The sequence below is a fragment of the Vipera ursinii genome (genome assembly GCF_947247035.1).
Source record: "Vipera ursinii genome assembly, chromosome: 16".
Taxonomy (NCBI): domain Eukaryota; kingdom Metazoa; phylum Chordata; class Lepidosauria; order Squamata; family Viperidae; genus Vipera; species Vipera ursinii.
This window is the reverse complement of record NC_139529.1, coordinates 6499918-6514535: the sequence shown is the minus strand read 5'-3', so window position 1 is coordinate 6514535 and position 14618 is coordinate 6499918. Positions and strand designations below refer to the sequence as shown.

Below are 14618 nucleotides of genomic sequence, written 5' to 3'. Positions count from 1 at the left end.
TATGGGATTTGTAGTTCCACAGTAATATGGTCTTACGGATAATCGTAGGTTTGAGGTTTATGCCCGGGGTGATTGGCGAGTGTAAGAAAAGAGGAAAGAGGATTGCCTTTACAGGAAGTCCTCAGTTTATCACCTCTGGGATAGGAATTTCCCTTGCTAAGCCAAGCGGTTGTTAAGTGGGTTGCAACTGATTTTATTGCTTTCCCCCCCCACAGTGGTAAGCGAATTGCTGCCGTCGTTAAACAAATTTGGCTTCCCCTATTGACTTTGATTGCACGTTAAAAATGATAGGTAGGATAGGTTTGTGTTCCCGGCACAACATTCCTAGACAGCTTTACAGGCCTATATTTCAAGGCTCTAGTCCTTAAGGGGAGTGGGCGCTAAGTTCCTGGGCCCTGATTGCATGCAAATATTTGGGCATTCCTCCTCTGACTGTGCATTTCAGGAAATTCTTAAGTTTTTACTCCTTAGTTACAATGACTAGGTTTCACAAATTGTGGCTCATCAAGATTCTAGCCCTCAGTTTTTACAATTACTAAGTTCAGGTTTCAGTCCTTAGTTATTGCATTTGCTCAGTTCCATAAACTTCTTCATCAAGGTTCTAGCCCTTAGTTTTTGCAATTACCAGCTTCCACGCGTCAGATGTCATCCAGGTTTCTAGTCCATAGTTTACACAATTGCTAGCTTCCCCAGGCAATATGTCATCTTGTTTCTAGTGGTCACAATGAGTAGGTTCCACAAACGGTGTTTCATCAAGGCGCTAGTCCTTAGTGGTCACAATTAGCAGGTTCCGTAAACTGTGTTTCATCAAGTCCTGAGTGGCTGCATAAATGAAAAGGAACGATACCCTTAATTTTGTTAGCGCAAAACATTTCCTGCAATCGCATAATCCATCAGGGCTGTGGATTGCGTCTTTGCATCTCCTGATAAAAACACCGTGATTAAAAAATGAAAAATAAATTTGAACGTAATAAATGCATGAATATACGGGAGAGAATTCATTGTTCTTGTATGCTGGAAATTTATCAGCTGCTAGAAATCTGAGGGTAGGGCGTTGATTTCTGGAATCTGGTGCCCACCTTGACTGTCCCAGGGTCATCTGGCAGGAGCAGCCATTGGCCAGATTCAGGCTACAGAAGGGCTCTTAAGAGATCCTCTAGTCCAGCCCCGGGTCGCAGAGCCCCGGGGTCACGTGATCCCCTTTTTGCGACCTTCTTACCATGGGGAAGCCAGATTCACTTAACAGCCGGGTTACTAACTGAAGCGCCGCAGTGATTCACTTAACGGCCGTGGCAAGGAAGGCGGTAAAATGGGAATGGGAATCCGTCGCGGTCGTAAGCCGAGGACCGCCTGTATTTGTTGTTGTTCCTTTTAAGACTTTCATCCAGAGAGAACAAAAGTGGATTCTGTGAATTGGGAGTTTTGAGGGGGTTTCGGTGTGGTTTTTTTTTCCCCCCATTCTGCTTTGTTGACTCATGGACTTTTTAGCTGATGCAGCAGAGCTGCAGATGTTCGCTGAAGTTCTTTTCCTTTCTTTGTGAGAAGAAACCAAGATAGGCTGGAGGGATGTGAATTAAATGCGTGCCAAACTTAAGGTGGTCCTTTCGCGAAACCGAACGCTTGTTTTATGTCCAGGACCGCTAACTTACTCTTTTCCAAACAAAAAACAACCCGGAGTTCCTAAAGTAAACCAAGAGAGTTGCATCGAACAGCCAGAGAAATATATTTTATTTTCATTTTGTTCCAGGCAGCAAACTCTGCTTCTTCCTTCAATCTTTCCCAGAAGCGAATGCAAAGAACTGAAATTATCTTGAAGGCCACTGAGTAATAATAATAATAATAATAATAATAATAATAATAATAATAATAATAATAATAATAATAATAATAATAATAATAATACAAATGCCTTTAACATTATTAAACAACATCTGTCCGTCCCAGGTCCTTGGGAAGGACTCCGTAGGGGGGACACAAAATGCTATTATATCCAGCCAAAACATCTCACTGACTTTGTGACCAGCCATAATAATAATAATAATTTGAAATAGAAGGTATGGGATTTTTAAAATTATTATTATTTATTTTTTTTGCAGTCGGGGAATCACGAGGCATGTGGGACTGCAATGCCCATCAGGCTGAGCCGCTTGCCGTGATGGTTTTTAACCTTGTGAGAATCCTCTTCTCTCTTTCGTGCAATTAGACATGGAGATGACCCTGCCCGCCTGGTGTTGGGTGTTTGTTTGTTTTTTAAAAAACAAAGCTTCTAGCCCTCAAGGCTGAAGATCTTAAGGTTTGAAATTGCAGACCTGACCGAGGGAAATGAGCAGCTGCAGAAGCTTAAAAATAAGCCCCTTGCACGGTTTCCTCTACTCTTACGATGAGTTTGTGTGCCTGGAGCGTTGTGAAAGGACCTAAAAATACCGTAGCCGGAGTAACACCAAACAAAGAACACAATTATATAACAGGAACGGAAGGTGGTTGAATAATAGGAAATTGTGATTCATTTTAAGACTTCTCTTTAAACAAATCTAACCCCCCCTCTTCTCTCTCTTTTTCTCTTCCAAAATACGTATTTTGTTTGGGTTTTCTGTGCGCGCATAGGGAGGCTGTGCGATCTTATTGCAAGCTCTGAGTTCGAAAACGGGAGGAAAATAAGCCCTCGACTTAGCAGCCTTTGGTTTGAGCAGCCGTTCCAAGGGCACTGGGGGAAAAAAAAGGGAATTGCAACTGGTTCTCCTACTTAACGACCGTCGCAGCCTTCCCCAGAGTCACCTGATTTACATTCCGGACGCTTGGCAACTGACTCGTATCTACGACGGTCGCAGAGCTCCCGGGGTCCCGTGCTCCCCTTTTGCGACCGTCCGACAAGCAAAGTCAATGGGTCAAGCCAGATTCACTTAACAGCCGGGTGGTAAGCCGAAGACTGCCTGTATTTAGTCCATCTGCGCTGCAGCGCTGGTCCCCCACCCCAAAAGTGGCATTTGCAGGACATTCTCCCTTTCCTCCTTCCACACTAACAACAACCCTGCTAGGTAGGGTAGGCAGGACACACACACACACACACACACACCGGACCGTGCCTGAAGTTGCCCAGCAAATTTTACAGCGAGGTGAGAAAGCTGAACCTCCGGCTTTATGCGACCAAACCGATCCCCATCATCCCTTCCGCACAGCCACCAGCCTCTCGCGATTCAGCATGTCAGTCAGGGATTTTTGGCTGCAGATTCTCAGCATCCATCCATCCATCCATCCTGCCAAAATTTAGATATTAAGCAGGTAGATGCCAGGCGGGGAGGTTTTAAGTAACTTCTGGACAGAATTACGGGCCCCTCCGTCCATTAGCCTGGGTCATCATGGGCCTGAGTCATCAAAAACACATTACGAAATGCGATGGCACTCCGGGCGGCCAAAGAAGCACTTAAGGAAAATTATTTTTATAATATTGATGACTCTTGTGCTGCAAGGCGATCTTGCAGATCCTGTCTCGAAGCGCCCCGGAAAGATTCAGAGTTAGCCTCCGTTTCGTTTGGTTGACTGTCCAAAGTTACAACGGTGGCACTGACCCACTCGCCAAAACCGGTGTGCCCGGTGTGATCCAGAGGTCAGCCCTGTCACGTGCCAGGCCCTGACTCTTGTGTCAGCTTCTCCAAACTCTTTCTTCGGCCTGGGCTGCGGACGCCGAGAACTCTCTCCTTTCTCCGTGAAACTGAAGCAGCTTTTTTTTGGGGGGGGGAAAGGGGGAAGGAAATTGAGGGCACGCACTCAGCAAACTGGGGCATTCCTTCTTCCGGCGTCACAGCCTCGTGAGCCTATAGCTGAATCTGCAATTGTCAGGTTTCCATTCCTGATTCATCCTTTCTTGATATGGCTTGCGGTATCCTCTTCAAATCACCCAGACGTAAATCATCGTCTTTTTTCCCCGTCTGCTGAGTGCAAAACGCCCCCCCACCCCAACTCTTGTTCCAGGAGTTGGCACTTTTGTTTCTGCTGAAAAAAAACACAAAAAAACCCACACATTACACTTCTGCAGATGTTGGCGTCTTTGTAGGCAACCATTTCCAGGAACGACGGGGGTGAAAACTTGGGAGGAATTGAATTAGAAGGGAAAGCCGATGAACGAAATGATGACTTTATTTTACTTGCACTGGAGTGATTCTTGGGTAGTCCTGAGTCAGCTTGAGTCGTGATCAACGTGATCAACGTGGGGATCCACGGAAGTTCCCTGGGGTTTGATCGTGTTGGGATTGTTTTGGCCGAAGGAGAGTTTGGACAGCCATCTGTTTGTGCAAAGGGGCGCCTAAGAAACAGCTGCTGAGTTTTTTTTTTTGCCCACAAAGGAATTGCGTAGAATTACACAGAATCCGAGGGCGGGAAGGGAACCTTGGAGGCCTTCTAGTCCAACCCCCTCTCTGCTCAAGCAGGACACTTGAGACAAATGGCTGTCCAGTCTCTTCTTGAAAGCCTTCAGGGATGGAGCCTCCACAGCTTCTGGAGGCAAGTCGTTCCATTGATGAATTGTTCTCACCGTCAGGAAGTTTCTCCTTAGCTCTAGGTTGCTTCTCTCCTTGGTTAGTTTCCATCCGTTGCTTCTTGTCCTGCCTTCTGGTGCTTTGGAGAATAGCTTGACTCCCTCTTCTTTGGGGCAGCCCCTCAAAGATTGCAAGATTACCATTATGTCACCCCCTAGCCCTTCTTTTCACCAGACTAAAGGTAAGGGTTCCCCCGCACATTCGTGCTAGTCGTTTCCGACTCTAGGGGCCGGTGCTCATCTCCGTTTCAAAGCCGAAGAGCCAGCGCTTGTCCGAGGACGTCTCCGTGGTCATGTGGCTGGCATGACTAGACGCCAAAGGTGCACGGAGCGCTGTTACCTTCCCATCGTAGTGGTCCCTAGTTTCTACTTGTATTTTTACGTGCTTTCGAACTGCTAGGTTGGCAGAAGCTGGGACGAGTAACAAGCGCTCACTCTGCTACACGGCACTCGGGATTCGACCCGCCAAACTGCCGACCTTCTGATCGACAAGCTCAGCGGACATACCCAATTCCTGCAACCGTCCTTTGTGTGTTTTAGCCTCCAGCCCCCTGATCATCTTTGTTGCTCTTCTCTGCACTCTTTCTAGACTCTCAACATTTTTTTAATATTGCGGTGACCAGAACTGGACAGAGTATTCCCAGTATGGTCTTACCAAAGCAGGATAAAGGATAAAGTTCACATGATCTTGCTGCAGTTGTGAAGGAAGGAAGGAAGGAAGGAAAGAAGGAAGGAAGGAAGGAAGGAAGGAAGGAAGGAAGGAAGGAAGGAAGGAAGGGCCTTGCCACAGTTGTAACTTGGGGTTATCTTTTTCTGTACTTGAGGCAGCTTGTGTTGGAATGTGATCTCTGCAGGAATGTTTAATTCGAGCGGTTTAGAAAACAGGATTTCTTCTGCAACACAGCGTCGGGCTTTTAATCATCCGAAAGGAATTTCAGCGGCTTTCAAACAGGAATTAGTATGTCGAACCCGTCCTTTAGTCAGTGGAAATTGTACTTTTATACAGTGCTTTCCAGCGTTATCTAGTAGCAACGGGGACAGTGGGAGGGAAAGTAATATGAGATCCTGGCTTTTGATCGGGAGGGCAAAGAATGCGGATGGTTTTCTGGTGGACTCTGCGCCTCTGAAAAGCACAGGCGGACTTGGTTCAGGGACGGGAAAAGCTATTCAGAGGTTTCCAGGCCGTTAAGCAAAATAGTGTGTTTTCCCTGCCCCAAATTCCATGTTGAAAGAAAGGGGGGAAAAATGAAAGGAAGGGAAGGAAGGGGGAAAAGGGAGGGAGGGAGGGAAAAGGCAAAAGAGAAGGAGGGAGGGAAGGAAGGAAGGAAGGAAGGAAGGAAGGAAGGAAGGAAGGAAGGAAGGAAGGAAGGAAGGAAGGTATAGAAAATATTTTGAGTGATTTGAAGAAAGGGAGGGAGAAACAAGAAAGAGGGAGGGATGGAAGGCAGGAGGGAAAGATAGAAAGAAAGGAAAACAAAAAGGAAAGAGAAGGAAGGAAGGAAGGAAGGAAGGTATAGAAAATATTTTGAGTGATTTGAAGAAAGGAGGGAGGGAGAAACAAGAAAGAGGGAGGGTTGGAAGGCAGGAGGGAAAGATAGAAAGAAAGGAATAGGAAAAGGAAAGAGAAAGAAAGAAAGAGAAAGAAAGAAAGAAAGAAAGAAAGAAAGAAAGAAAGAAAGAAAGAAAGAAAGAAAGAAAGAAAGAAAGAGACATTATCCTAATAAGCTAGGATAAAAAGATGATTTTTTTTTTCTGGACTCACAGTGATCCAGAAATTTGGCTAAATCTGTGATGTAAGGGCCCATTTGAGATCGTATCTAGTCCACCCCAAGTTAGATCAACAAAGGAATGAAAAACATCCTCGTGATGCTGACAGCCCTGATATATTCACTCTTAGATTCTTTCTCCTTTGTTGTGAGGCTGGTGTTTTTGTCCATTTGCGGGGATGCAGGGAAGCTGCTGTTGCTGGGATGCTGCTGGTGAAGCTGGGCAGAGGCTGCTCCTGCCCAGGGTTAGCGCCCATGAAAGAAAGACACAGAGATCTCTCGGGGAAAGGGCCCCGCTGCTCCTGGGATGCACCCTGGATGCTGGACACTCAACCACGAGGAGCAGTGGACCTTGTTTATTTATAGCAAAAGCAACCAATCACATTTTATTGTTATTCAAATAGACCAATCATGGTTACACGTGTGTTCTTCTGAACTATCCTAAAAGGACATAGGTGTTAGAGGTAGATACAAATACAGTAATGACCAATCATTTGCAGGAGACGTCAGAATTTACCTTAAATTGAATAGCCAATGGTGTGGAGGAATACTGTGACCATGCCCTTATCTGGCTGCAGCCAAATGGCCTCTCCTAGGTTCCTTTGTTTTCTGGGTTTATGACTTACTTCCTTGCACATGGTTCACTGACCTTATCTGGCTGTAGCCAAATGGCCTCTCTGGGTTTATGGCTTACTTCCTTGCACATGGTTCACTGACCTTATCTGGCTGTAGCCAAATGGCCTCTCTGGGTTTATGGCTTACTTCCTTGCACATGGTTCACTGACCTTATCTGGCTGTAGCCAAATGGCCTCTCTGGGTTTATGGCTTACTTCCTTGCACATGGTTCACTGAAGACTTTCCATGGTAGAAAAGTATTAGCCAGAAAAGTACTAGCCAGCTACATGTATAGGAACAGAGATCATGGTTATTCCAACATCCATTGTTGTCCCTGTTTGGCACGACATGGTGGGTGGGGGGGGGGAAAGTGTGGATGGCAACGTCCGATCAGCAACTAATCCTGTTTAGGATTAGTTGTGTTTCTCTCGTTGCTGGGGACTACAGTTCCCATCATCCTCCCCTGCAGCAAAGGTATAGTTGCGGGCTGCCACCCCCCATGTCCCCGAGGTAAATAACGTGGTCTCTAGGGCGAAATGAGCAGCATATAAGTTTAATAAATGAAACAAACTCTTTGTGTGTGTGTGTGAGAGTTTTCTAGAGTGCCGGGTTATATCCAGGGCTGAGTTTTAACGGCTTAATTTATTTATTTATTTAATTCCATTTATATCCCGCCCTTCTCCGAAGACTCAGGGCGGCTTACAAGCTTAGCAGTAGCCTTCATTCTATGTATATGCCTGCTTATTAGGGCTTTCACACACACACCCAAGCGGCATTATTACAAAGTCAGCTTAATTGCCCCCAACAATCTGGGTCCTCATTTTACCTACCTCGGAAGGATGGAAGGCTGAGTCAACCTTGAGCCTGGTGGGACTCGAACCTGCACTAATTGCAGGCAGCTGGTGTTCCTTAAGGAGGCGTTAGCCCACTGCTCCACCAAGGCTCAGTCGTAAAATATATACATATTTTAAATTATATATGCACAGATGTGGGAGACACAAATATAAGATCTAATGTGAACAGCCTAAGCCAACTGATGAACAAAGAATAATTAAAGAGTCCTTGTTGCTAAGATTTTACAAGTTACACTTCCTTATTCCATGGCCATATTGCTAGCAGAGGTGTTATAGTTATTAATTCCTAAAACCATGAGGCTGAACTAAATGTTTAATAAGCAGAATGCCCCTGGTGAAGAAGAAAGAGAAACGAGATACAGTAAATGCTTGGAAGAAGGGGGGGGGGGAGAAAAAGAAAGAAAGAAAAAACCACACAATTGCACAATTTCAGAAACCCCCAGGGGAAAAGCAGACTCTGCCGAGTTTTGATCGCTTTTGCTCCATGTTTGGGTTGGGATATTTGTGCAATTGGGGACACCCCATCTTAACCCAAAGCTGGAGATCACACAGATATAGTCCTTGACTTTACAACCTTGCCTTGAGTGAACTTTCCCATTCTTTCGGTTCAAGTTTGACATTTTCCTGCCGTTTCTCTCGTCCCAGAGCTCAACTCAGGAGATCGGAGAAGAGTTTGAAGATGGCGTGATTTACAGTATTTCTCTCCGGAAAGTTCAGCTCCACCACACAGCGAACAAAGGCCAGCGCTGGCTGGGGGTAAGTTCCTTACCTTACAGGGGTGTAAGTAAAGAAACAGGTGTGTGTGTGGGGTGGTGGTGTCGGCATCGTTCCACAGACACGAAATGCCATTATCCCCTGCCCTTTGATTATTCTGTGTATTTCCACAGGGCTGGGATTGTTCCCCTTGGATGGAAGTCAGTAATAATCACACAGGGGGTCCTCGGTTCGCGACGGCCTCGTTTAGCGACCGCTTGCAGCGAGGACACTTAATGACCAAGTTGCCGGTCCCCTTTATGGTGGCTAAATGAGGACTGCGTGTACTAATGCTAATACTATTAGTAATAATAAAGTTAAGCACGCATACTAGGGAAGCCCATGGATACAGAAGGAAAAATCGTTCCCTTTACTCATGGTGGGAAGGAGTTATGGGAAAGCGAGGTTAACGTAAGAGTCTTCCGTGTCCGGTTGTGTCCTACTCCGAGGAGTAGTGCCTACCTCTGTTTCTTGGCCAAGACAGCCAGTGTTGTCCGAAGACACTTTCCGTGCTTGTGGCCAGCGTGGCTACAGGCACACAGAACGCTGTGACCTTCCAACCGAAGTGATACCTATTTATCTACTTGCAGTTGCATGCTTTCGAACTGCTAGGCCAGGAGCTGTAGCGTGGCACGGGAACTCACCCAGTCGCGTGGCGCTCGGTTCTCGAACCCGGCCTTCCAGCTGACAAGTTCAGCACCTTTAACCGCTGAGCCATGGGGCCCCCATTGAGGATGCTCCTGGGGACTTTTATTTGGATTTTGCCCCCTCTGGCCGTTCTCCAGCCTTGAGGACTAGAAGCCTGTTTCTTTTGCTGCTGATAAGCTGGACCGACGGGTTATGGGGTTTCCTGCCTGAGCAGGGGGTCAGACTAGAAGACCTCCAAGGTCCCTTCCAACTCCGTTATTCCTGTTAAAGCTGGCATGATTACCCGAACGGCGGGTGGAAAACAGGCCGTTCCAGGTGGAGGCTTTTGCCCTGGAAGAAGGGTAACATCCGAGCTGGGTGTTCAGCCTCTCCTTTGTTAGGCAACTGTGAAGCCGGGGAAAACATTTCGAATATTGTAGGGGTGGTTCCGACGAGACGGAAAAAAGGCTGAGAGCCTGTTTTTCTCTTCTCAAACTGTGCAAGCACAGCTGAGAAAATATAGGGCTGGCAGGGAGCCAGAAGGAATGTTTTGATTTTGGCACGGCTCTCCAGCTTCTTTAAAACACCCTGCCCTGCCCTGCAGAGTAGGACCAAGGGGTGTGCCTTGCATCTAGTCCTCGACTTACAACCGGAACCGGAGGTTCCGTCGCCGAGCAAGGCGGCGGTTAAGGGAGCCGTGTCAGATTTTACGACCTTTTTTTTTCTTTCTCTCTCTCTTTTTTTTGCCATGGTCGTGAAGAAAATCCCCGCCGTTCTTAAGCGAATTGCGCGGACGTTAAAAAGCGAGTCTGGCTTCCCTCGTCGACTTTGCTTGCCGGGAGCCGGGGGGTGGGGGTAATGTTTGCAAATGGTGATCACGGGGAGACGCTGCAACCGGTTGCTTAAACAGCCGGGGTTTTGTCGGAGTGGGGATGCTGTGACGGCCGTAAGTGCAAGGACAAAGTCCTAAATCAATTCTCTCAGTGTGGCCGTAACTTCCAACGGTTGCAATTCGAGGAGTCCCTGCGTAACGTCGCTGGTTTCAAGGCTTCCGTCTCGCGGCCCTTGGAACTCCCCTCCTCATGATTGTCCCTTTGCAGTTTGAGAACGAGTCGGCTTTAAACCTCTACGAGACGTGCAAAGTGCGGACGATCAAGGCCGGCACCCTGGAGAAGCTGGTGGAATACCTGGTCTCAGCGTTCAAAGGCAACGATTCCACCTACGTGACCATCTTCCTCTGCACCTACCGGGCCTTTGCCACCACCAAGCAGGTCCTGGATCTTCTCCTCAACCGGTAATCCTCCCTCCCTCCCTCCGGAAGGGAGGCAGGCTCCGCTTTGAGCAGCAGGGAGATGGGTCTTCTCTCCTGTGGCCTACCTGAAGGGGTTGGCGTTCTTCGGGGCTTCATTGACCCGGGAGAGGCAGTTGGCTTCCAGCACCTGGGGGTGTGTGTGCGTGGACTGGACGGTTGGATCTTGGAAGGATTTGAGTTTGGGAAATGGGTAGAAAATATGCATCCATCCATCATCAAGCCTTCTTTCCTTCCTTCTCTCATCTCCCTTCCTTCTCTCACCTTCCTTCCTTCCAAAAAGGAAGGACAATTAATTCCAAGAGAGGATGGATGGATGGATGGATGGATGGATGGATGGATGGATGGATGGATGGAAATTCCAAAAATGAATGAGAAAGAGGGAGGGAGGGAAGGAAAGAAGGAATCCTTGAAGCTTGCCTTCCTTCTTTCCTTCCTTCCTTCCTTCCTTCCTTCCTTCCTTCCTTCCTTCCTTCCTTCCTCCTTCCCTCCCTCCTTTCTCTCTCTTTCTTTTCCTTCCTTCCTTCCTTCCTTCCTTCCTTCCTTCCTTCCTTCCTTCCCTCCTTCCTTCCTTTTTCTCTCTCTCTCTTGCCTTCCTTTCTCTCTCTCTTCTTCCTTTCTGCTACTTCTTCTCCTCTCCCTCCACCTTTACCCGCCTGCCCATCCATCCATCCTTTCATGAAACGTATGTAAAACCTCAGAAATACGTTGGACTTGCTCCGTGGCATAAACCACTTCCTCCTCGGCAAAGGAGCTGATTCGGTTCCTCTGAAACAGTTTATCCCCAAACTTGTCTGACTGGTTATTGCTTTAGCTCCAGCCCCCCTCACTCCCCCCCTCAAATGTTTGCTTACTTGTGGCGTCGGATCTTAACCCCTTCCCAATCTGGCCCAGTCCCACCTCTCAACCCGAGCTTATCTCCCAGGGGCGCATATATATAAAGTAGCAGGAAGCTTTGCTTGAGTAACAAAAAGCTACTGTGTGCTGTGAAAGAAAGAAAGAAAGAAAGAAAGAAAGAAAGAAAGAAAGAAAGAAAGAAAGAAAGAAAGAAAGAAAGAAAGAGAAAGAAAAGGAAGGAAGGAAGGAAGGAAGGAAGGGAGAGAGAGAGAAAGGAAGGAAGAAAAGAAAGAAAGAAAGAAAGAAAGAAAGAAAGAAAGAAAGAAAGAAAGAAAGAAAGAAAGAAAGAAAGTTTCGCATACCCATCCTTTTCTCCTTTTTTCTCTTCAGGTATGGGAAGTTCAACCTCCAAGCCAACGGAGATCACCCCAGGCACGCAGTGGATGAGAAGCTGCAGTTGAAAAAGTAAGCCCCAGTTCGTATTGCCTCTCTTTCAAGTTTCTAGCCATCCAGATTTTTTCTAACACCCCCCCCCCAAATAAAAAAAAATTATGCTCAATTGTTTGTCCGGTATTAATCCTAGCGTCAATCTCTGCTTTTTTGCACGTGGATTGTCGGCAAGGACGCGTTTTGCTCCTTCTGTTTCCTTCTTGGCTTGTTGATTGTTTCTTTCCAGTGGTGTGTGTAGATGTTGTTGTTTTTTGTCGGTCGACGGCTGATTTGTCCGAGTGCCAAACGTCCAGGAGTTCCCTAGCACCTTTGCACTTAGCTTGGTCTGCGACACTCCAAATTTCCCAGGTGAAAATAGGGTTGGCCCTATATAAGCATAGCAAGCCCCCAGCTCCCCTCTAGCACTGATGACGTTCCCTAGCTGGGTCGTGAGACGTCTGCAAGAAAACCACCCAGCTCAGAGAGCCGCCAGGACCCCACAGTTCAACCCTGAGCAACCGATATCCTCTGTTTAATCAAGAAAGGTGGCGTCCCACGTTTTCTCCTCTTAGTCTCCTCCTCTTGATCCCCAGCACCATCTCATCCATCCTGGGAGCCTGGCTCGATCAATACTCTGAAGACTTCCGGAAGCCGCCGGACTACGCCTGCCTTAAGCAGCTGATCATTTACGTCCGGCTTAATATCCCCGGCTCGGATTTGGAGAGGCGAGCGCGAATCCTCTTCGCTCAGTTCCAGCAACAGGAGCGTGCCGAGGCTGAAACGGAAGGTGAGCCGGGTGCTACCTGTACCCCCTCGGATACCCCCAAATTCAGGCTGCCTGTTCTCGGCTTGGTTGCCAAGTTAAAAAATAAAATTAAATTAAATTAAAGAAGAAGAAGAAGGGGGTGAAGTAGCTGTCATGTTTGGTCAACAACCTCCCAAAGCTGAGTTAGTTTTCCTGCAACCCGGTTTGCTTTGCCATCTCCCGCGCCTGAACCTAGAAAACTAGGAAAGGGGTTCGTTGAGGACCTGGGTTAAGAAGGTTGTGAGAAGGGGGCATTGCTTAAGGCCTGGCTTTCCTCCTTTCCAGCCGTGGATCGTCCCAGTTGCCCTCTGAGGTTAGAGCAAGAAAATGGACTGAGCGAAGGCAAGTCGGAGTTCCTGTCTTTTCCTCCAGAGATGGCGGCTGAGCAGTTCACCCTAATGGATGCTGTAAGTTTCCGACTAAGGCCCGCTGCCCTTCCCTCGGCTTCCGGCCCGTCTCCTCGGAGCTGATCCCCCCTCCCCTCCACTTTTTAACCCTTCCCAACCCAGGAGCTCTTCAAGAAAGTGGTCCCTTACCACTGCCTCGGTTGCATCTGGTCTCAGCGGGACAAGAAAGGGATGGAGCACCTGGCGCCCAGCATCCGGGCCACCGTCTCCCAGTTCAACAGGGTCACCAACTGTGTCATTGCCACCTGCCTCGGGGACAGGACGCTGAAGGCCCAGCTGAGGGCCAGAGTGGTGGAGCGATGGATCGAAGTCGCCCGGGTAAGTGAAGGATCCCATCGGCTGATCTCTTTAAGACAAAACAAACACACAAAAAAACAATGATAGATCTGCAGGGGTCAGAACCGAATGTCAAAAGTCAAAAGACAGATACAGAGGATAGAAAAAAGAAAAAAAAAGTGACAGGGAAGGGAAGGGAGGGAGGGAAAGAGAAAGATTAGAGATAGAGAAGACGGATTGGAGCTCGGAGAAAGGTTATAGAGAAGATAGATACAGACAGATGATAGACAAGGAACGAAGAAAACGGTTGCTGGAACTGGGGATGTCTAGTTTAACGAAGAGAAGGGTGAGGGGGGACATGATGGCAGTCTTCCAGTATCTCAGGGGCTGCCCCAAAGAAGAGGGAGTCAAGCTATTCTCCAAAGCCCCTGAAGGGCAGGACAAGAAGCAACGGATGGAAACTAGTCAAGGAGAGAAGCAACCTAGAACTAAGGAGAAACTTCCTGACAGTTAGAACAATTAACCAGTGGAACAATCTTCCTCCAGAAGCTGTGAATGCTCCAACACTGGAGGTTTTTTAAGAAGAGACTGGACAGCCATTTGCCTGAAATGGTATAGGGTTTCCTGCCTGTGCAGGGGGTTGGACTAGATGACCTCCAAGGTCCCTTCCAACTTATTATTATTATTATTAAAAGTAAAGAAGAAGACAAGTGGATAGGAAAACGGGTAGATCAAGATTACAGATCGAGAGAACAGACAGATGATAAATAGCACGGAGAAGATAGATTAGAGGCACAGATAAGAGTTTTGCTTACAATACAAGGGCTTCCGTAACAGGGAGATCTGAGCAGCTGCTGACCCCTGTCTCTTCCCCCTTCTGCAGGAATGCCGCATCCTCAAGAATTTTTCCTCCCTCCGAGCCATCCTTTCTGCACTCCAGTGCAACGCGGTTCACCGGCTGAAAAAGACGTGGGACGAGGTGTCGCGGTGAGTCCGAGGAGAAGGGAGAAAAAAAAACCAACAAACCGCGTGGCTTTTACTGTTGGTTTAATGCTGGTTTAATCTTGACATTTTCCGTATGGTTGAATTAGCAGGAAGATCCCACCGAGGCTTCTTTTTAACCATCTGCGTTTAGAATGACTGAACGAACGAGTGAACGGATGAAGAAATAAATAAATAAAAAATGTACCGAAGAGCATGAAATTGCAGCATAGCAATTTCACCCCTGAAAATTTGCTTTCTATCCAACTTGCTGGCTTGGCAGCCAAGTGGAATTTCTAACGAGATGGAAACTTTAATTTTAATGGAGATTTTAGTTCGGGGGAGAACTGGACTGCTTTCAGATCAATTTTAAGTATGTGTGAAGGACTGAACTTCTTTCCTTAGCTGACATTCACCTACAGGGAAAT

General features: G+C 47.4%; 1 protein-coding gene across 3 annotated transcripts in view; it reads left to right on the top strand.

Annotated features, from left to right (window-relative positions):
- The window catches only part of RALGDS (ral guanine nucleotide dissociation stimulator), a 61228-nt gene that overhangs the window by 36124 nt on the left and 10486 nt on the right, over positions 1-14618 (top strand). For all 3 annotated transcript variants that reach the window (XM_083375074.1, XM_083375075.1, XM_083375076.1), the window contains exons 2-8: positions 8412-8522; positions 10247-10440; positions 11683-11757; positions 12315-12508; positions 12812-12933; positions 13036-13251; positions 14093-14196. In XM_083375074.1, coding sequence (XP_083231200.1) covers positions 8412-8522; positions 10247-10440; positions 11683-11757; positions 12315-12508; positions 12812-12933; positions 13036-13251; positions 14093-14196 — 1016 coding nt within the window. The remainder of the gene's footprint in view (positions 1-8411; positions 8523-10246; positions 10441-11682; positions 11758-12314; positions 12509-12811; positions 12934-13035; positions 13252-14092; positions 14197-14618) is intronic.